At 57.3% G+C, this 17,482-nt stretch overlaps 7 protein-coding genes across 8 annotated transcripts; 4 read left to right on the forward strand and 3 right to left on the reverse strand.

Annotated features, from left to right (window-relative positions):
• The first annotated feature begins 1,292 nt into the window (after positions 1-1,292).
• On the forward strand, positions 1,293-2,163 carry JDV02_000641 (uncharacterized protein). Its single transcript, XM_047981475.1, has 2 exons — positions 1,293-1,774; positions 1,897-2,163. The coding sequence occupies exons 1-2, from the start codon at positions 1,679-1,681 to the stop codon at positions 2,038-2,040; spliced, it is 240 nt and encodes a 79-aa protein (XP_047837435.1). The 5' UTR covers positions 1,293-1,678; the 3' UTR covers positions 2,041-2,163.
• set9 (histone lysine methyltransferase Set9) lies at positions 2,091-4,895 on the reverse strand. The gene is made up of 2 exons (XM_047981476.1): positions 4,284-4,895; positions 2,091-4,227 (listed from the first exon to the last, which is right to left on the reverse strand). The coding sequence occupies exons 1-2, from the start codon at positions 4,383-4,385 to the stop codon at positions 2,245-2,247; spliced, it is 2,085 nt and encodes a 694-aa protein (XP_047837436.1). The 5' UTR covers positions 4,386-4,895; the 3' UTR covers positions 2,091-2,244.
• Positions 4,896-5,313: 418 nt separating this feature from the next.
• Positions 5,314-6,102, forward strand: mrpl38 (54S ribosomal protein L38, mitochondrial). The gene is made up of 3 exons (XM_047981477.1): positions 5,314-5,376; positions 5,456-5,540; positions 5,605-6,102. The coding sequence occupies exons 1-3, from the start codon at positions 5,362-5,364 to the stop codon at positions 5,898-5,900; spliced, it is 396 nt and encodes a 131-aa protein (XP_047837437.1). The 5' UTR covers positions 5,314-5,361; the 3' UTR covers positions 5,901-6,102.
• Positions 6,098-7,720, reverse strand: RPB9 (DNA-directed RNA polymerase II core subunit rpb9). 2 transcript variants are annotated; one of them, XM_047981478.1, is made up of 3 exons: positions 7,284-7,720; positions 6,596-6,685; positions 6,098-6,473 (listed from the first exon to the last, which is right to left on the reverse strand). In XM_047981478.1, the coding sequence occupies exons 1-3, from the start codon at positions 7,542-7,544 to the stop codon at positions 6,429-6,431; spliced, it is 396 nt and encodes a 131-aa protein (XP_047837438.1). In that variant the 5' UTR covers positions 7,545-7,720; the 3' UTR covers positions 6,098-6,428. The 2 variants fall into 2 exon arrangements, with proteins under 2 accessions (XP_047837438.1, XP_047837439.1); XM_047981479.1 differs by having other exon boundaries at positions 6,098-6,685.
• Positions 7,721-9,666: 1,946 nt separating this feature from the next.
• Positions 9,667-11,053, forward strand: pin1 (Peptidylprolyl isomerase). The gene is made up of 4 exons (XM_047981480.1): positions 9,667-9,954; positions 10,050-10,313; positions 10,390-10,646; positions 10,711-11,053. Exons 1-4 carry the CDS (start codon positions 9,952-9,954, stop codon positions 10,718-10,720), a joined length of 534 nt encoding a protein of 177 aa, XP_047837440.1. The 5' UTR covers positions 9,667-9,951; the 3' UTR covers positions 10,721-11,053.
• JDV02_000646 (uncharacterized protein) lies at positions 10,906-14,280 on the reverse strand. Its single transcript, XM_047981481.1, has 3 exons — positions 12,746-14,280; positions 12,582-12,693; positions 10,906-12,531 (listed from the first exon to the last, which is right to left on the reverse strand). The coding sequence occupies exons 1-3, from the start codon at positions 12,986-12,988 to the stop codon at positions 11,174-11,176; spliced, it is 1,713 nt and encodes a 570-aa protein (XP_047837441.1). The 5' UTR covers positions 12,989-14,280; the 3' UTR covers positions 10,906-11,173.
• A 336-nt stretch (positions 14,281-14,616) lies between these two features.
• Positions 14,617-16,971, forward strand: JDV02_000647 (uncharacterized protein). Its single transcript, XM_047981482.1, has 5 exons — positions 14,617-15,170; positions 15,250-15,529; positions 15,591-15,802; positions 15,856-16,123; positions 16,178-16,971. Exons 1-5 carry the CDS (start codon positions 14,956-14,958, stop codon positions 16,829-16,831), a joined length of 1,629 nt encoding a protein of 542 aa, XP_047837442.1. The 5' UTR covers positions 14,617-14,955; the 3' UTR covers positions 16,832-16,971.
• The last annotated feature ends 511 nt before the right edge of the window (positions 16,972-17,482 follow it).

Here is a 17,482-nt window from a genome sequence, read left to right on the forward strand (position 1 = left end):
CATCTTGTGTCCTCAACATGAAGCATTGGAAGCAAATACATGGGTATAAGTACCCAGGGAGCTCCCTAGAACCTCATCAGATTACCGAAATCACAAATCTCCCAAATCCTCTTTTCGTCAGTTGTCTGATACCAACTTGATCGTCTGCCCAAGGCCAGATTTTCGTTACCCTTCAGCAGCAATGCGTGCCCAATCCTTCACTGGCTTGTTCTTGCTGCTCGCAAGCGTATGTGCGAGTATGCCTCTATCTTCGGCTGGTGAGCTTGGCAAACGTAAGACTTGATGGCGGTTGACTGTGTCGTACTTTCTTGATGATTAACAGGGCGACTAGGGCAGGTGCACGACATCATGGGCCCAGGGGAGGCTTATGACGATGAGGGATATGGCGATATGGTTGCACGCTAAGTAATTAACTTGGTTGGCTAGGATACGCGGATTCGGGTTGTGGCAGGGGCGCAAGATCGCGAGCCCCCAAGCTCAGCGCCACCGGCTACGCACTACGTACTACTACGACTTAACGCGTTCCAATCAGTAAATTACATGCTTGATCTCCCTGTTTCAATTGAATCTAATTACTTAAGTGATAACCACGCGTAATAAACTGCGGAGTCAATCGCACACTCGGTCGTGTGGTCAATCGGGCGAGTAGTGAGTGAGGTCACGCCGTGGCGGGCAGCCCGTCAGTCTAGCGGCCAATTCAGCACTCGACCCGCTGTGAAAAGCAGAAGAGAGCCTCTGGAGGGACATGAGACGCTGTGTGCCTTGGTACATGAAGACATCTCCACTGATCACTCCCAAACATACCCCCTTGCCTCAGTAACCAAGCCCCGAACGGCAGGCCATGCCCGTTGCCGTGACTGCACAGCGCGAGTTTATACGGGCCCTAATCCATTGCCCGCGGTTGACTGCTGGCCTGTCCCGACGCCCGCGGCTCGCCCACTTCATCAGCTCGACGACGTGACAACGGCCGGTTCCGTGAAGTGCGCCATGCGGCATCGGGTCGCGGCCAGCCCCTACGCGCCGTCCGCCCTGATTGAGATTGATGTGATGAATGCCAATAGCGGCAGATGGGACCCCTTTGCGTGGCTAACAAGACTTTTGAACATCATCTAAACCGTTGTCGTTTCGGTCAGCTTACATGGCTGTACATATGGTGGGCGGCGGCGGCGGCGGTGGCGGCGGCTTACACCAGACCCTGGATGGAAGTGTCCGGAGCACGACCAAGAAAAGTATCCGAAGTGAGCAACATGTCTAGCACCCACCTGACGCGGCTACTCGACCATCCTCTTGTTGATGAGGATCCCAAGCTACAAGTGCTTACTTATCTCACAACCGACGCCTCCCTAAAAGACTCTTGGCCGCAAAACAGCGAGTCAGTACATGTATCAGCCCGAGTACTGCTACGCCGCCGTTCTCTTTGGTGGCGCATCATCTCCCGATGCGATGGTCCGCCGCCCGGCACATCCCAATCGCATATCTATAGGGCTGAACTCGCTCATTGCTTCAATCGCCCATTGACGTGCGTTTTACTCTCTAGTCTCTCCGCGTTGCCAAGTGCATTCGCAGCAACTCGTCCCCAAAAAAAGCAACATACGGAAACGATCCGAGAAGAAAGAAAGAAAGGAGGGAGTTGAAAGGGGAAACCAAGAACACACTCCGGTGGCCTCATCCTGATTGAATGGCGCTAGACGACGGTACGAGCATCCAGCAGGTCGCGCCGCGGGCGGCGAATCGAGAGACCTGCGTCGATGCCGGTGGGTTGACTCAACTGCTGGTACGTACGCTCGCCGCCAGTTTCTCCTGCCCCCTTTATTTACCGCTCATGGTTGTTGTGTTCCGGCCTTCTGGTTTTGCGAACGCAAGGTGGGCTAATTTGTGCGTTTTCGTGTGGAACAGGCTGAGAAAAAGGCAGAAAGGGAGAGGGCCGAGTCGATGAGGAGGAGGACGTACGAGGAGATCCTCAACAATTATTTCGAATTTTACGGCTTCATGCCGCGCCCTGAGGGTTTGCTCGGGACATACTGGATAGAGAGCGGATGACCCTTGTCGCCTGGGGGTTCTGGTTTCCTGGCGTTGCAACAGTATGGGTTGGCTATGCGGCTTGACGATTCATCTAACTACTGCTCACGCATTGTAGTCGAGCTATAATAGTACATATCGGGATTATTCAAGATGTCGCTTCCATGTACAGGCGCCGAACTCAAACACGCAAGTAAGATAACACAGGCCGAGGCCGTTCCGCATCTATCGCCGCGCTTGTTCACCAGACAGTCGGGAGCTCACTCTCCGCGCACGGCTGCTCCGGCGTAGACCATTGATGGCCTCTCTCGCCCCCACCGGCTTCGTTATCGAAGACCCGCCTCGCTTCAAGCGCCGTCCGCGCGGCGCCTCATCCTCTTGCTCCTCTTCCTCCTCCTCTTCCTCTTCGCTCTCTTCGCGCTCCATAACCTTGCGGCCCCGAGCCCTGCGCTCGTCATAGTGGTCGAGGAAACGGTGCACCATCCGGTGGTCCAGAATCCTCTCTTCCTTGTCGCCGGGTCCCGCCCTCTCCGTCTTGGGCCAGATGAACCCGTACAGCTTCGAGTGCCGCTCACAGCGGGGGCACGAGGCCCGTGTGTAGTAAGCGTTTTGTTGGATAAAGTAGTTGGTGCAGTTTGTGCACTGGACCCAAGCCATCTCGGGTTCGGACAGCAAGAGAGGTGTGAGGATGTAGTCGCCGGGGGTCCGCATCCGGGCCGGCGGCGTGGCCTGTTTTATGAACACCCGACGCTGATACTTTCTCGTCTTCGGTTTGACCTCTGCCTCCACACCTGTGTTTGCTGCCGGCTGTACCATGTCCGCCTCAGCTACGGTCTCGATGCTGACGGCCACTGAAGCGGCAGTCGGCTCTGCGTCGGTTGGAGGAGCAACAGGCGTGGAGGCGACCCCCACAACGGCCCGCTCTGATGCCTCTCCCGACGTCTTCTCTCCTTCTGAATTCTGTGACGAGGGTGGCGACCGCATGCTAGGCACGCTCTGCGGAGGGAACACTCCTAGCATCGCCAGCAACATCATCTCACGAGTTATCTTGAACTCGCATGGAGCTTTTGCCTTCAGCTCCTTCACTGGCGTTTGCAGGACAGGCTCTGGACTGTCCTTCTCTGGAGATGTCACATCCGTGTCCAACGCATCACCGCTGTTCGACGCCACACTTCCGCTAACAGAGCTTCCTCTTGACACGGCTGGCTCAGCAGGAGGCGGCTCCACGAGATGTTTAAGGCGCTTAGCCGGTGTGATCGGAGGCGTCGCCATAGCATCAATCGGCCGCTTGCGACCCGACGGCGTGGCGGCATCCGGGGCCGGAGAATCTGCCGACGGTGACGGATCATGCGCGTTACTGAATCTTGAGCTCTTGTTTCGCGTCTTGTACACGCGCGGGCGAATCACCGGCGTCACAGACGGCGTCCGCGACGAGGTCCCGCCTATGCTGTCGTCTCTGCGTCGGCGCCGAAGTGAATAGACCACTGGCTTTTCCGACTCCTCCACGCTTGGCTTGATGGCTACCGGTGCACCTTCCTCCGGCTGCCACCCGTTACACAGGTTCCTCTCGCACGTCTGACAGAGACATTCGCAGTTGTCCTCGCCAAAGTAGCTCTCGCCGTATGTCACGGTGATCTCCTCGCCCACCTCGATCGGCTTCGTAGCAATGATCTCGATGCCGGCGTGGCTCGTCGTCATCAACTTTGCGTTGGCGTCGCAATCGTGGTTGGCGAATCGAGCGGGGCCCATGAACAAGCTCGTGCATTTGTTTCGCGAGCTGACGACGACGCTGAAGTCCTTCTTGCGCACGGCAATCTCATTTTCCTCCTCGGGCGTCATGTTGACCTGGATGCCCGAGAGATACTTGATGGACTCGTTGCGCTTGATGTAGCGTCGGGCGGTGATGCTCGCCTCGTGCGTGACGAGGGTGTATCGGTTCGTCGAGCTCACCTCAAACGGGCAATCGGGCATGTAGATTTGCAGATAGCGCCGCAGGTGCCGGCGGAAGTCGTCCTTTTCCTTGCCTGTCTTGAGGCTCCCGAGGAACCTCTTCAGGCCGTCCGTCGCCAGCAGCTTCTCCTCGGCAGCATCCAGGTTTTTGTTGAGCACAATCTCATCCTGGACAATCTTGGCGATGACCTCTTCGCTCACGCCCCGCGACGGATGGTACGTGGAGCGGTTCTTGGGGACGGTCGTCCAGTAGTAAACCTGCGACACCCATCAGCCGACGACAGCTGTCAACTTTTGCGCGGGGCCACACTCACATGGTCGACAAGCGCATCGGTCAGTATATCATCGTACGCGGCTAATTGAGCAAGCGTAAGGCGCTGCCTCTTCGCCGCCGTCGCCGCCTTGGACAGCGGCATGACGCTGTTCGAGCGCCTGGGAACGAGAGGTCGTGATTGAGGGAGGGAGGCCGCTGGGTGCGACGATCAAACAGCTGCTGCTTGTACCCGTTGCGAGGCACGGCCGCAGAAACAGCAAAAGATACGAGCGAGTCTCGTAACGGCTCAATGCCTCCGTCGTCACATGCCGTGACGTGGCGTGCGATATGCCAGGCGTCACAGGCAATGAATGGTGCGAGCAAAAGGAGGCGGGCAGCTCGGTCAGTCAGCTCAAGGGTTGCCGCAACGTCATCGGCCGTTTGTCCGAGCGCACTCAGAATGTGCTAAAATAACCAAAAGAGAAACGGTCACAAAAGAAACGAGGGGCGAGGAGGACGTGAAAGGGAGCGAGCCGTCCCTCCTCAGCCGAGCAGTGCCAGTGGTGGGGAGATGAGTGAGTGATTGAGACGGATGAGCTGCATCGTCATCTGATGAGGCAGAAGAAGTGCAGGGTAACGGGCTGCTGGCGCGGGAGAGGCAGGGAGAAGCACATCAGGAGCAGGAGTGAGCCCCTCTGCTTCCTCCCACCACTGCTGCAGCAGCTCGCAGCTAACTACCTCCGTTTCCCTGGGGTGCGCGGGCCCTCCAGCCACCCCGGAAGCTGGAATTTTGGCTGCTGGCCGGGCGACCGTTTCTGCGGCCCAGGCTGTGTCCAGTCAGTGATCGCGCAGTGGGGCTGCGAGTCGCGCCAAATGCGCCAAATGCAGGGGCCACAGCCTCCACTCACCAGCGGTTGCCTCGCTGCGCTCCAGCCGGTTGCGCCCGGCTTGCCATTGGCCAGCGGCCGACCTTGTCCTTGTCGCCTTTCGAAGTCTGTACGTACCCCAGCTGAGCTCCCACCGGCCACGTGACCAGCCAGCGCCGAAAAGTCTCAAACGCCAGACTCCAGCATCCCGAGATCGCGAGACGGGGATGCTTTGACAGTCGCCGGGCCTAGAGTGACCGCACCACAGCCAAGATGATTCAATTAAAGGTATTTACCCTCGCATATACAATCAGTTTTGAGCCGACCTGCTGCTTCAAAGTCCATCTTTGCTAATGCCATCATTCAGACGATGCTCAATTGCATCGACAACTCGGGCGCCGCCCTTGTCGAATGCGCCCTGGTCGTCGGCCAGAAGCGCCACGCCCGCATCGGTATGCCCCCCCACGAGTCTCATCAAGAATGCCCGCCGCGAAGCCCGAAGCTGATCCCATACAGGTGACCGCATCGTCGTCGTCGTTCAGGAGCAGCGAGGCGCCTCCTCCTCCGGCATGGCTGGCATCTCGGCCTCCGCCAAGGTCAAGCGCGGCGACATCCGCCACGCCGTCGTCGTCCGCACCCGCTACCCGACTCAGCGCCGCGACGGCTCCGTCGTCCGCTTCGACGACAACGCCTGTGTTCTGCTCAACAAGTCCGGCGACCCCGTCGGCTCCCGCATCAACGGCGTCGTCGGCGCGGAGCTGAAGCGCAAGAAGTGGAGCAAGATATTGTCCATGGCGCCCATGCAGGCGTAAGCGGTGGTGAGGGCGCCGAGTATGTTGAGGGGGCTAGGGGCGATACCGCTAGACGGTCGGTGTAGTGAACATGGCCGTGCACGAGCGGGGGAAACTGTACAACCACAAAACTTTGGCATCTGCGAGGCGTTTACGAGCGAAGAGCTCAATCTCCGAATACAATTACAAACATTTTCAAACTAGCCGTCACGGGCGACTGATGAAACCTTTCTTTTGAACCAAAAAATGCAATTCTTGAACGCAGGAGGGCGAAGCGTTTTGCTCCACCAGTCCCCCATACCCATTCAGTCATCTCGAGAGCCAGAGGCCACAATAGACAGTAGTCTGGGATTGACTGCGTTGTTGTATATACGCCTATTCCATGTCTCTGCCAGACTCCTTGACGCCGCCTTCCAAAAAAAAGTAAGAAAGAAGGAAACAGCAAAAGCGATCGCAAGATGCCTGATACGCTCCGTCACCCAAGCCGCCTCCCAATCCATGTCCAGAAACAGCAGCCGCCCGTCGTCGGGTATCCATTCGTCAAAGTCGTTAGTCGAAAATGTGACCGCATTCGCAGCAAACATAAAACAGTTTCTTGCGACACAGCCACGTTAGTCAGTTGTTCAGTCGATGACGAAGCCCAGGTATCAAGACTGTGCCAGTTCAAGGCCCAAGTCCAGGAATGAAGCCCCTCGATATCGGAATTGTCGGCTTACCATGCCAGTTTCAGCACTGCGCTCCTGTGATTGGAAAAAGACTGCCTCCTCGTGATTACACCGGGGGCACGTCTTGTTCGACCGTGGAAGCTGTAGTGTTGACGTTGAACGCCGCGTCAGCCAGCAGCTCTTAGGGATGGGTGAAAAACTTCTCAGAAAAACAAGAGTAAGCAGATCCCGATCCACCGCGCTGCCAGCGAAGTGCGATACCACGTCAGACACTTCCCAGCAGTTACAAGTAGACACCATGATCAAGAGACCCAAGTCCAGAAAATGGTACAGCATAAATGTGAAATGCCTGTCATGCACTCGGCGAGTCTCGTCTTCGTTTGAGGGGCGTCAAAGGTAGTGAAGCGAAAAGCGGCTGTCGTTGCTGGACTCGGTTGGGTGGCTCGGGCAATCGGATTTAAAATTCCAAGGTCATCGCATAGTGGAGGATGTTGGACAGAGGCAGGGGGATACCAGCCGTCTGAGTCGCCTCCTCAACGTCGCTTCTGGCGACGGCGAGAGTCGAGTCACCTTCGGTCGAGTCGCCGTCGGTCGAGTCGCCGTCGGTCGAATCGTTGTCGGTCGAGCCGCTATTGATCGAGTCGTTCGCCAGGGCAAGGGCAAAATAGAGAGGGTCGCCGCATTGCATACACTCGACGATCTCGCTGCAACGCATGCAAAACGACAGGGTCTGACTAACCGTCGGGTCCGAGCCAACATCCTGGGTCACACCCGCCGTCTCTCCGGCCGAGTTGTTGAGCACGTTGCGGAAGACGCAGGTAGAAGCCGCCTCCTCGGTGTACTGACAAGTACGGCAGGTGAACTGGAGCTTGTGGGCGTCGTCATCCTCCTTGGGGTAGAGCATGTTGGAGCACTCCGAGCAGAAACGGAACGTGATCTGCTCGAGCTTCTTGCCCTCGCCGAGGTCGTCTTGGGAACCGGTGGACTGGGGAGTCGCCATTTCGCCGTTTGGTTCGCGGAGGTCGAGAAGCGGTGTTGAGTATTGTCGACGTTTCGGGCTCGCAAGAAAAGAAGAAGAAAAAATGCGAGCTGCGAGCGAAAGTCTTGCGCGTTACGCGGCAGACACCGTCGATGCCAGAAGCGAGTCGAGTGCGTGGCGATGGATGGTTGATAACGGGGAGAGAGATAGAGAGGCAGGTCGGCCAAGCCGATGTGACTCTCACTCGACAGATGGAAAAATCTCGGCTGAAAGTGGTGTTTGCGTTTGCCGCCACGCAGAGCAGAGTCGCGCGTGGTGGGGTGGTGGGCTTGTCTTGTGGTGGGGCAACTTTTGTCAGGCTGCCAGCAGGTCCAGTCCACTCTGAGGCTGAAGCTGAAACCCTGCAGATGCAGCGGAGGTAATGGTGCTCCTCAGCGGTCGCAGCAGGTGCTGATGGCGGGAAGGCTTGGCTGCCGCGTGGTGGTGCGAGGCGATGGTGGGGACAGCTTGTGTAGGTGACGTGAGTAGGTCGCACTGAAGGCACCCCAGATGTCCTTTGCCCTTTGCTACTGCCTTCATGGTTAGATCCAGATGGACGAGAATGGAGTACCCGACGAGCACTACCTGATGCGATCTGTGTTTAAGGTAAAAGAAGTACTTTGCCGTACGTCTGCAGTTGCCGACGATTCGATGCTGTGAAGTGGTTTGATGAGTTGTGTTGTTGGTGCAATGCCTGTAGACTTGCAGTGGTAGTGGTGGTGATGTACACGCGAGAGCTTGGCTGTGATGTGAGTGCGTGTGGGAGAAGGGAAAGAGAAAATGAAAACATACACCGCAGCGAAAGCGCGTTTATACTTGCGCACGCGGGCAGATGGCCATGCGTCATTGCAAACGGACAACCCGGCGCAGCTGTCGCCAGGTGCCTGTTCAGCGCAACGTAGTGAATCAGGTTGGCTTTGGCAGGCTACTCAGCGACAGTAGTTCGCCAAGCCACAGAGATGGTGGCCCTGAGGCACCGGCTGAACACTGCCCGTCGCCGGCTGAGCTCAGCGCAGCAAGTGCCTGAGCCCGTTCACACAGGCCGCCGTCGGGGGTTCACGGACTGCCTTGGGTGTCAAGGTCTACGCATGCAGGCTTCTCGCAGCAAAAGGCCCCCAAGGTATGTCGAGTTTGTCGACTAGATGGGGGCACGGCATTGCACGGAGATACCCGAGCGCCAGCGCCGTGCAAAGAAACCCAGAAGCCAAGGTAGGAGTTCCGTGCATGCTCCAATACGCGAGCACTGCCCAGCGTCATGGAATCGTGCCGGCTTCGAAGGCGGCCCTGGAGTCTTGGGTAAGTACTAATACAGTAGACTTGGTAATATTGATGCCCGGCCCAGGGCACGGGAGCAGGCAACCGGCCATCACAGATCGTCGCCGACATGTGGTTTCTCGAAGCCAGCCATGCAGGTTGCCAGACTGATTCCCATCCCCGCGCAGCCACGGGTGACCCGGGGAAGCAAGCAGCTTGCTTCCTCTTGCCCATCGTTCTCGAAACCTGGGGGCAGGCAGGGCACCGCCGCCGGGGTGCAGCAGCACCTCGAGGCGCGCGCATGACCCCCCCTTCAACCGGCCACTGGCTGCCCGCATAGTACCTATTCCCAGCAGGGGCACGACAGGTCACACGCTCAACAAATCCCCCCCTCCCCCTCCACACCCGGCCCGGTGAAGAAGCGCCCAGGCCGTGGGGCTGCTGAATCTGGGGCCGGGCACCTCAGCATGGAGCCGGGCGTATGGCGGAGACTTCAATGATGGCCGGCCATCTGGCGCTGCCCGAGGGACCTACAGGTAGGGAATGAAAGGTACCTAGTAATCGGCAGCACAGCATTTGCCCGGGCGAGAGAGCACCCATCCAGCTGTGGATTGGCCGCCTCCCGCCAAACGCTAATACTGCCTTATTACCTCCCGCTAAACTGTCCATTTCACCCCACCAAACCCACTCCCGACAGGCGACCGACCCCGCCTTCTGCGCGGGCACACCAGTCCCCTTCGCCGCGCCAACGCAGGGAAGGGTCATCGGCCAACCACTGCGCTGTCCACGGCACGTCATTGCTGTCTCGCCCCCCCCCAGCTCCAGCTCGGCTCGCCGCCCCCCTCCAGCTTCACCAGCAAAAGAGAGAGCAGCCACCAGGCAGAGCTTCTCCTCTTTCTTAAACCCCATCCCATCCCATTCAGCCTGTGCGACAAGAACCCGTCCGCGTATCTCCGCCCTCTAACGAGCTCTCAGCCCGCCATTGCCTCGCTTCCCGTCGCCCGCACGGCCTCATCCTTGCCGCAATTCGTACCTTCGCACCGTCGACCGACCGTTGGAGCTCACACGCTGCAGCAAGCAACCCACCACTTTCTTCTCCCCCACAGCAAAACACCAACACACACGCATCGCGACAATGGTACACTCCAGCCTCGGGCGCCTCCCCGGCCTACCCTCCTCCACCTCCACCTCCGCAAGCTTCTCTTCGACGCGCTCCTGGCTGACACTGTCCAGGCTGACACGGGTCTTCCCCCCAACTGGGAAGTCCGCCACTCCAACTCCAAGAACCTCCCCTACTACTTCAACTCGGCCGACAAGGTCTCCCGGTGGGAGCCCCCGCAGGGCACCGACACCGAGAAGCTCAAGCACTACATGGCCGCCAACCACAGCGCGGGCGCTCGTGTCGGCAGCGTCCCCAGCGTCCCCGAAGGCAAGATCCGCGCCGCCCACCTGCTCATCAAGCACTCCGAAAGCCGCAGGCCGAGCAGCTGGAAAGAGGTAAACGTCAACCGCCTTGCCCTGCGCTCCGTGGCAGCACGTGTTTGGTCCGAGAGCCAATGCTGATGGGCAGCAGGCCAATATCACGCGCTCCAAGGCGGATGCTCTCAAGACCATCCAGGGCCACGAGCAGGACATCAAGTCCGGCAAGGTCTCCCTCGGCGATCTCGCCACCACTGAATCGGACTGTTCCTCGGCCCGCAAGCGCGGCGATCTTGGCTATTTTGGCCGCGGCGACATGCAGAAGGAGTTTGAGGATGCCGCTTTCGCTCTCGAGCCTGGAGAGATGAGTCACGTCGTGGAAACGGCCAGTGGCCTGCATCTCATTGAAAGGTAAGGGGCCGTAAGGATGGCTTACTTTCGTGTTCGAGGCCGTGCCTGCTAACGTATCGCACAGGTTGGAGTAAACAGGGGGGTTAGCTGCGAGGCTCAACAAAAAAGGATACGAAATGACCCCTGTTGTGTTTATGAGACAGCGGGTGAGAACAAGAAAAAAATATCAACAATGGCCTGAAGAAGGACAGCATCGTGACAGGATTCGTGTATCGACCTGAACGGGGCACGTTGCGATGCAGGACGCCGAAAGGCTCAATGGTGAATCAATCTTGTGTGGATCTATGGTCTCGTACCAATGCCTAGTTAATGCCACACACGCAAGACAGCCGCCCCCTCCATCGCTTTACTATGAACGCCCTCGTGTTGCGCACCCTGTGGTATCGACCCATCTACGCCAAGCAGACAAATCGCAGTCGACATGGCCGCATGTCTTCCCAAATAATAGACTCCTGTGAACACTCACTCATCGCCGTAACATGCTCCCGTTGCGCCACAACTCCGGATTCTTCCAAATCAAGACGGGCTCAGGCCATCGCCATGTGGATGACCATTCCCTTGAAAGGTTCAATCGTCGTAAGCACCACCGTCATAATGCCGAAGACAACCATTGACAGCGCCGTGTACGGTGCAGCCCGACTGCGGATCCCGTACATGTACGACACACCCATGGCCGCGCTGTTGACACCCGCGGTAACCCCTGCGGCGATGGTCATGGCGCTGTCTTGGGTGGCCGCGTCCAACAGCTCATGCTCCCCCCTATGCCGAGACCACTGAGGCACGTCTTGCAATTCGATGCCCGCTTCGCGTGCGCTCAAGTCCGTAGGGGGGCGCTGAACCCCTAGCCTGTCAACGACAAAGGGGAACATCAGCTGTCCGAGTATACCGTTGCTAACGACGATCATGGCGTTGATGGCCACGTTTCCACCCACAGCTGTGATTGCAGGTTTAGAAAGAGCCAAGGTCGTGCTCCTCGTCGCAAAAGAGAGGGCTTCGGGTACATCGAGGTCGAGGGAGCGGGCAATCCCTACCGACAGGAACACATTTGCCGCGGCCGCGCCGATGCACACCATGCTGACAGTCATTCCCATGGTGCTGAATACCTGACGACGGCATTCGTAGAGCTTGAAGCCCCAGGCGAAGAGGCCGCACTCCAGGAAAGATAGAGCGAGATCGCCGGCGCCGAACCAGCCCTCGGGATTCCGCGGCAAGCGTTGATGCGTGACCTGGGAAGTCCACAAGGCATATAATGGAGTGTCGCTGCTTAAAGTAGCGAGAACTTCGGTGACCTTGACATCTTTCGAAGCTGCCTTTGCTCTCGTGTAAGCAATCAAAAGTAGAGTAGTTCCCAGAACTGGATTCATCAGCGTTACCAGCACGTTCTTTACCTTGAGATTCGATTTGAAAACCGAAGGCTTCTTTAAAAACAACTGAAAACGCACTGAAGATATCCACAGAAACAAGATGACGAAGGCATCCAGGCACCGCTCATCTTCTGTGGCGGCTGCGATAGGGGCACCTACTAACAGGATACCAACGAATGCTAGGATGATGGCAGGGTTCTTGCTGAAAACATCCTTCATAGGCCGCTGAGGGGCATTAGTTGACAAAATCGGAGGCGCGGGCGGACTTTCTGGCGACGCCGGGGCATATAGTGGACTTCGTAGCCATTCTCCGGGGGACGGCGGTGACATATATGTTCGCATCCAGATCCCAGGATCAGGCTCTGGCAAGTACATTGGAGGGCCGGGTCTAGGTGCTGTTCCCCTGGGGGCTCGTCTACAGCCAAAGACGGAGGCGAAGAATTCTTCGACAGTTTTTACAACCCGTACAATGAGGGCTGTTATCAAGAGAATACCAATCCAAGACGTGACATTCGTTGTGACTACTACAAGTTAGACACAGTGAAGCCAAATCCAATAATGAGAAACTTACTAAACGTTCCGAATACACGAACAATGTCGTGCCCACTCAAGATGTCAGATTGCTTCATCAGACTTATGGGTATTGAAAAGCCGATACCAAGATTGGCGTTGATAAAGTTCATCTAGACCTTATTTAGCTCAGTATCATTGATTGTAGTAGTAAAAATAACCTACCTTGGCCTTGAAATGTTGCTGGTAGACAGTGTCGATATCCGGAAACATGTAGCTAGCCACTGTCATGGTGATAAAGACAAAGACCATCGCTAGTACCGATGCGAAGAATTCGAGATCAACCGGTGCCAAAAGACGACTGAAGCCCCAGACAACGAGCTGGCTGGTCAAGTAAATGACGACGAGCAAAAAGAGTGCAGCGAGAAAGCGTTTTGTTTTCCGCCATTGTGCTCGCCAGGTCCCCATGTTTTCTGCTCAGTTGTGTTCATGTGCAGGCAACGAAAGTGTTTGTTCGCGACTTTGTGGCCAAGATGGATAATAGTGAGCGACAGAGTGCATGCTTAGTAGCAACTGATGGCACAGGTGAGAAGCCGTTGGGGACTAATTATAAATTGTCGACTACTCCATGGCAGCAGCTAGGGTGAAGCGCTGTTCACTGTACAACCCCGTATCCTCTGAACAGCCTGCGCTCAGGCATGGCGGTCGAGTGCCGTGCTCAGAGCCGCTCTCAAAGCTTTATACAAATGTGCGTACGACTGGCTGTGTCGCCCTCCCCTTCAGCCGACAGTGGCTCGTGATCCGCCTCTTCTGCTTGGGTCACTTCGAGGTTGGGGCTGTGAATAAGAGCAGACTACGGATCAAGGGCTGAACGAGCGTCGGTATCCGGATGTTCAGTCTGATTGCTGGAACGCTTCGTGGCTTTCCGCGATGTGACCAGCTCTCGGCGACTGTTTCCTTTGCAAGGCCGTTCACGCTTCAGTAGCTGACCGGACCGTGCTTGAGCCGTTTGTAAGCATTATCATGAACAGCTTGACAGCAACTGCATGGTAAGTTTGGAAAGGCTGTCTTTGTCCTTTCAACCATACCTCGCGCGACGGAAGGTAAGAACCAGGGCAACAGAGATGTGCCATTTGAGTACTGTGTGTCTGCCGCTCATAGAGTAGCGTTTTTCAAGTCTCGCGGAGATGAGGTAGCATTAACCACTGGAAGGCTCTCTGTGTCCCTTGGATAGTTCTGTCAACCATTTTATAGGTGCCGAGAACGCAGAAGTGCTCGGCAGCCGGGACCGACTCGGATCCTCGAGCCATGCCTGGGTGGTCTGGGCCGGCTCCATGCGTAGTGCCTGGGCACTGAAACGACACCATTTTCCAAGGTCGTTCATGCCTAGGGGAGGCATCAGTATCAACGGAGATGCGCGCTCTTCCACAGCAGTCGACGCTGCGGCACGTTGGACGATTCCAAACGGGCCGGCGAAGCGAGGGTGACCACTGAACTCGTGGCGTGATTGGCCTCAGAGCGGACTCGGGGTGTCGCAAGCGTTGAACGAGGGCTCATTTCCGCCGCCTTGTTCCGAAGGCCACGGCTACATTTGATGGGGAAGGAATAGACTTGATATGGCCACTATGGTTTCGGCATTGAAGTGCTATCGTGAAGTCAGGCGGAACTGAGGTTGAAGTTTACAGCGACACAAGTTTACTTACAGCCAGGATTCGGGTGCATCCTTCCTAATTTGTCGCGGTGGCGCTCCTTCCCGGTTGATGGAAGCCACTGCCGGGAAAGGATCAGCCCAGCGCTGGAGGGGCACGAGGGCGCCTGCAGCCACCAGAGCCAGTAGTGGAGCGGGTGCCTGTTGGAGACGCACAGGGGATCCGACGCCTGAGGTGTCTGGGATTGGCAGACAAGGGGGGGGGGGGGGGAGCCTGAAGCTGCTGGGGGCCTGGGGCCCTCCAGTGGGATGAGGGGAGGCCCGCTGTCACCTCAGGTGGGCAACCATCAGCGCAGGGCAGAGCAGCCTCAGCGTGTCAGTGTCACCTATAGGGACTGCCGCCGTGTAGCCACCCGTCATTTGCATGATCCTTCCACGTTGCGCCCACCACCAACCCCGCTCACCCAGCACATCCTCACGATACACGGACAACGCGGTTGAACGTCATCATTGATGACCGTGTCCCCGGGGTTTGAGCGTGCCGTTGCTGCCCAAACTGCTTCTGTGCCAGTCGGGGCTCCGAGACTGGACACGGCAAGACACCGAATACTGACGCGCTGCCGCCTCGCCAAATTTGCCCCTCGGCGCCCATAGAAAAACAACGGCATCGCGCCAAACGTTCTCAGCCCCAGATCGCGAGGCCCCCAAGCGGGCCACCTCGTACCACGCTCCTACGGCGAACAATACCTTGTTTTGAGAGCACCACGTCGCTTCTCTGCCGGCACCGATGGACCTAGTATCCCCAACCAGCAACAAAGGCTACGGCAGTTGCCCGTCGGCCGAGGCCTTGCTTCTCGAGGCCGTCCGCGGGTCAGGACTCCAGCTGTCCCGTGACGACCTGAGGCGTGCACTTGACAATAAAGACCACGGGCCAGAGCTGGCAGAATGGGCTGTGACGCACCTAGGCTCCGATACTCTTTTGAGTGCTGATGAGCTTTCTCTGTAAGTGCACTTCAACTTGCGAAATCGCCACGACACCTGTCTCGGGGGAACCCACTTGGAAGCCCGCTGACGTTGGCAGGTATATGACACTCGATAGGAGCGGGCAAGTTGATAGGCTGGCTGCCATGTACGACCTGGCCGAGGTCCAGGCCGTCAATGAGGCAGAGCTGCGGGCGGCCATTGACGAGTTGCAAAGATCAACGAGCACCATCAGCAAGCAAACCCAGACACTGCGGCAGCAACAGGAAGCCCTCTCACGGCTACTTAAGAAACAGGCTGAAAATGAAGCCAAGAGACGTGATTTGGCGTATGCCAGGACGCGCAAAGCTGCCACTGAACGTAGGCGGCTTGCCAATGAGGTATTAGCCCCAGCTTGGTGATGATGGAGCCGCTGCTGACATCAACTCTCCTCTTGGGCAGATAGAACAGTTGTCTCAGACCCTGTTGTACAGGGTCACAGATTTGGAACAGCAGGCCGCAGATACGATGCCAGATCTCCAGGCTGCTGTTAGCGATGCCTTCAAAACGGATGACAAGCTGCTGTCCAGCCTGCAGAAGCTCGGCTGGGAGCTCGACAAGCCAGATCCTGATGAGGCAAAAACAATTGAAGAGATGCGGGAGGGCTGTATGCGGTATGGCTCTGCGTTCCATGGAGCCCATGCAGTGACAGACTAACACGTTGCAGGCTGATCAAGGTCACGGTAGAGACGGTTCGCACAAAGCTGGATGCGATATACCTAGACACGCTCGCAGATGCCGAGCGCTCGGGAAAGACGAAGCCGGCAAGTCCGAACGAGGTGACGGTTCTTCAGGAGGAGGTTGAATCACTCTACTCGGAAATTCTCTCGGTCGCTCAAATGTCTGTTGAGCAACAGCATCTCGAGCCTGCGTTGGTATCCATCACTGCGCAAAGCGGTCAGAGCCTCAGCCGCACTGCCGCTGCCGTTGCCTACGTATGTGACTCAAATTTGATCCTAGTACGGCACGCGAATACTGACTATCGACAGATGGACGAGTGCTTGGATCACTTGTTAGACAGAGTCGACCGTCTTCACTCTCGTGTCACTGCTCGCAAATCAGACCAAGCGGCTACGGCGGCTGTTACTTCGACTATCCGTGCCGAATCCGCGACTCAGGAATTCGAAAGCCCGTCGCAACAAGTGACGCGTGCGCCAGCGTCTCCAAAGCGCCAGCCATCGCCGATCCGCATCCGCGCAGACGCTGCCGGGCCTCATGGGCAGCGGCGATCGTCGGCAGTCCTGGACGAAGCTCCACTTGAGACACTCTGCACTAAACTTGCCATTTCATTAGATATTAATGATGGAACAAACGAACGCATCGCATCACTGGCCAAGTTGTTCGCCGATCGCTCACAGAAGGGTTCGGAAGTTGCACGCGGAGCGCAGGAAAGCTTCGAAGCTACCGCGAAGTCTCAGCTCCACGATGCGCGCTTGGCGGTGCAGCTGCTCAGAGACAGCATTCTTGCCGAAAGCCCATTTGGACAGGTTACGCTTGTGGACCCAGGGATTGACGAGTCCATCGCCATCTTGCAACAGGAGGTCTCCAAGGCTCAGGAACGGTTGAGCGATGTTGAGGGTCAGATTCTACAGTCTCGAGGAAGCACGAAGCGAGAAGAATTGATCCAGCGATGGGGCCGATAATGCCCTGTTTTGACAACAAGTTGATAAGACCTCGCGTGCTAGTGGGGATGGGGGGCATTGTTGAGATTCTATCGGCACGCTCTCCTCGTGCGTGGTGAACGTGGCCACTATCTAGTATCGAATTGATATGAGTTGAGTAGGCTTTTCGTTCTCGCCGTGCCATTTGTTTTCTCGAATTTATCCATCACTGATATGTAGTGGAGCATGACTTTAATGATGTTCCCGCCCTCGTTTATATAGAGTACTACTATTCGTAGAGCCTGTTTTCTCTAGTCGTAGAGCCGTTCCACTGTTTTCTGGGCCCGCGCCCCGCCCCCATGCCGCGCCAGCCATTTTCGGTGCCCAAGCATGGGACGAGACCGGCGCGCCGCAACGCATGCCGACATCTCAATTGAATAACATCGTCACAACGCAGCGCCCGCGCCCGCGCGCTGGCAGGGCTCAATTTACCCAAAAAATGCGTTTCCGCTATTGCCTCGCGATATGATGACATCGGAAACTCGTTTTTTCCGGGCCGGGCCGGGCCGGGCGCCCGCGCGTGCTAAGTGCCGTCGCTGCTATCGCTGCCGTCGCTGCCGTCGCTTGTGATGCCGCCGGTCGGCCTCAAGCTGCCGCGCTGCCGCCGCCGCCGCCGCCGCTGCGGGCACTATT

This window comes from Purpureocillium takamizusanense, chromosome 1 (genome assembly GCF_022605165.1).
Source record: "Purpureocillium takamizusanense chromosome 1, complete sequence".
NCBI lineage: Eukaryota > Fungi > Ascomycota > Sordariomycetes > Hypocreales > Ophiocordycipitaceae > Purpureocillium > Purpureocillium takamizusanense.

Coding starts and splice junctions, on each gene's coding strand:
- JDV02_000641 (XM_047981475.1), top strand. CDS start 1,679: ATGGCGCTAGACGACGGTACGAGCATCCAGCAGGTCGCGCCGCGGGCG. Junction 1,775..1,896: donor GTGGGTTGACTCAACTGCTG/GTACGTACGCTC, acceptor CGTGTGGAACAG/GCTGAGAAAAAGGCAGAAAG.
- set9 (XM_047981476.1), bottom strand. CDS start 4,385: ATGCCGCTGTCCAAGGCGGCGACGGCGGCGAAGAGGCAGCGCCTTACG. Junction 4,228..4,283: donor CCGATGCGCTTGTCGACCAT/GTGAGTGTGGCC, acceptor TGGGTGTCGCAG/GTTTACTACTGGACGACCGT.
- mrpl38 (XM_047981477.1), top strand. Junction 5,541..5,604: donor GAAGCGCCACGCCCGCATCG/GTATGCCCCCCC, acceptor GATCCCATACAG/GTGACCGCATCGTCGTCGTC.
- RPB9 (XM_047981479.1), bottom strand. CDS start 7,544: ATGGCGACTCCCCAGTCCACCGGTTCCCAAGACGACCTCGGCGAGGGC. Junction 6,686..7,283: donor ATGTTGGCTCGGACCCGACG/GTTAGTCAGACC, acceptor TCAACACTACAG/CTTCCACGGTCGAACAAGAC.
- pin1 (XM_047981480.1), top strand. Junction 10,314..10,389: donor GGCCGAGCAGCTGGAAAGAG/GTAAACGTCAAC, acceptor GATGGGCAGCAG/GCCAATATCACGCGCTCCAA.
- JDV02_000646 (XM_047981481.1), bottom strand. CDS start 12,988: ATGGGGACCTGGCGAGCACAATGGCGGAAAACAAAACGCTTTCTCGCT. Junction 12,694..12,745: donor AGCAACATTTCAAGGCCAAG/GTAGGTTATTTT, acceptor AATAAGGTCTAG/ATGAACTTTATCAACGCCAA. Junction 12,532..12,581: donor TCGTGTATTCGGAACGTTTA/GTAAGTTTCTCA, acceptor AACTTGTAGTAG/TCACAACGAATGTCACGTCT.
- JDV02_000647 (XM_047981482.1), top strand. CDS start 14,956: ATGGACCTAGTATCCCCAACCAGCAACAAAGGCTACGGCAGTTGCCCG. Junction 15,171..15,249: donor AGTGCTGATGAGCTTTCTCT/GTAAGTGCACTT, acceptor TGACGTTGGCAG/GTATATGACACTCGATAGGA. Junction 15,530..15,590: donor GTAGGCGGCTTGCCAATGAG/GTATTAGCCCCA, acceptor CCTCTTGGGCAG/ATAGAACAGTTGTCTCAGAC.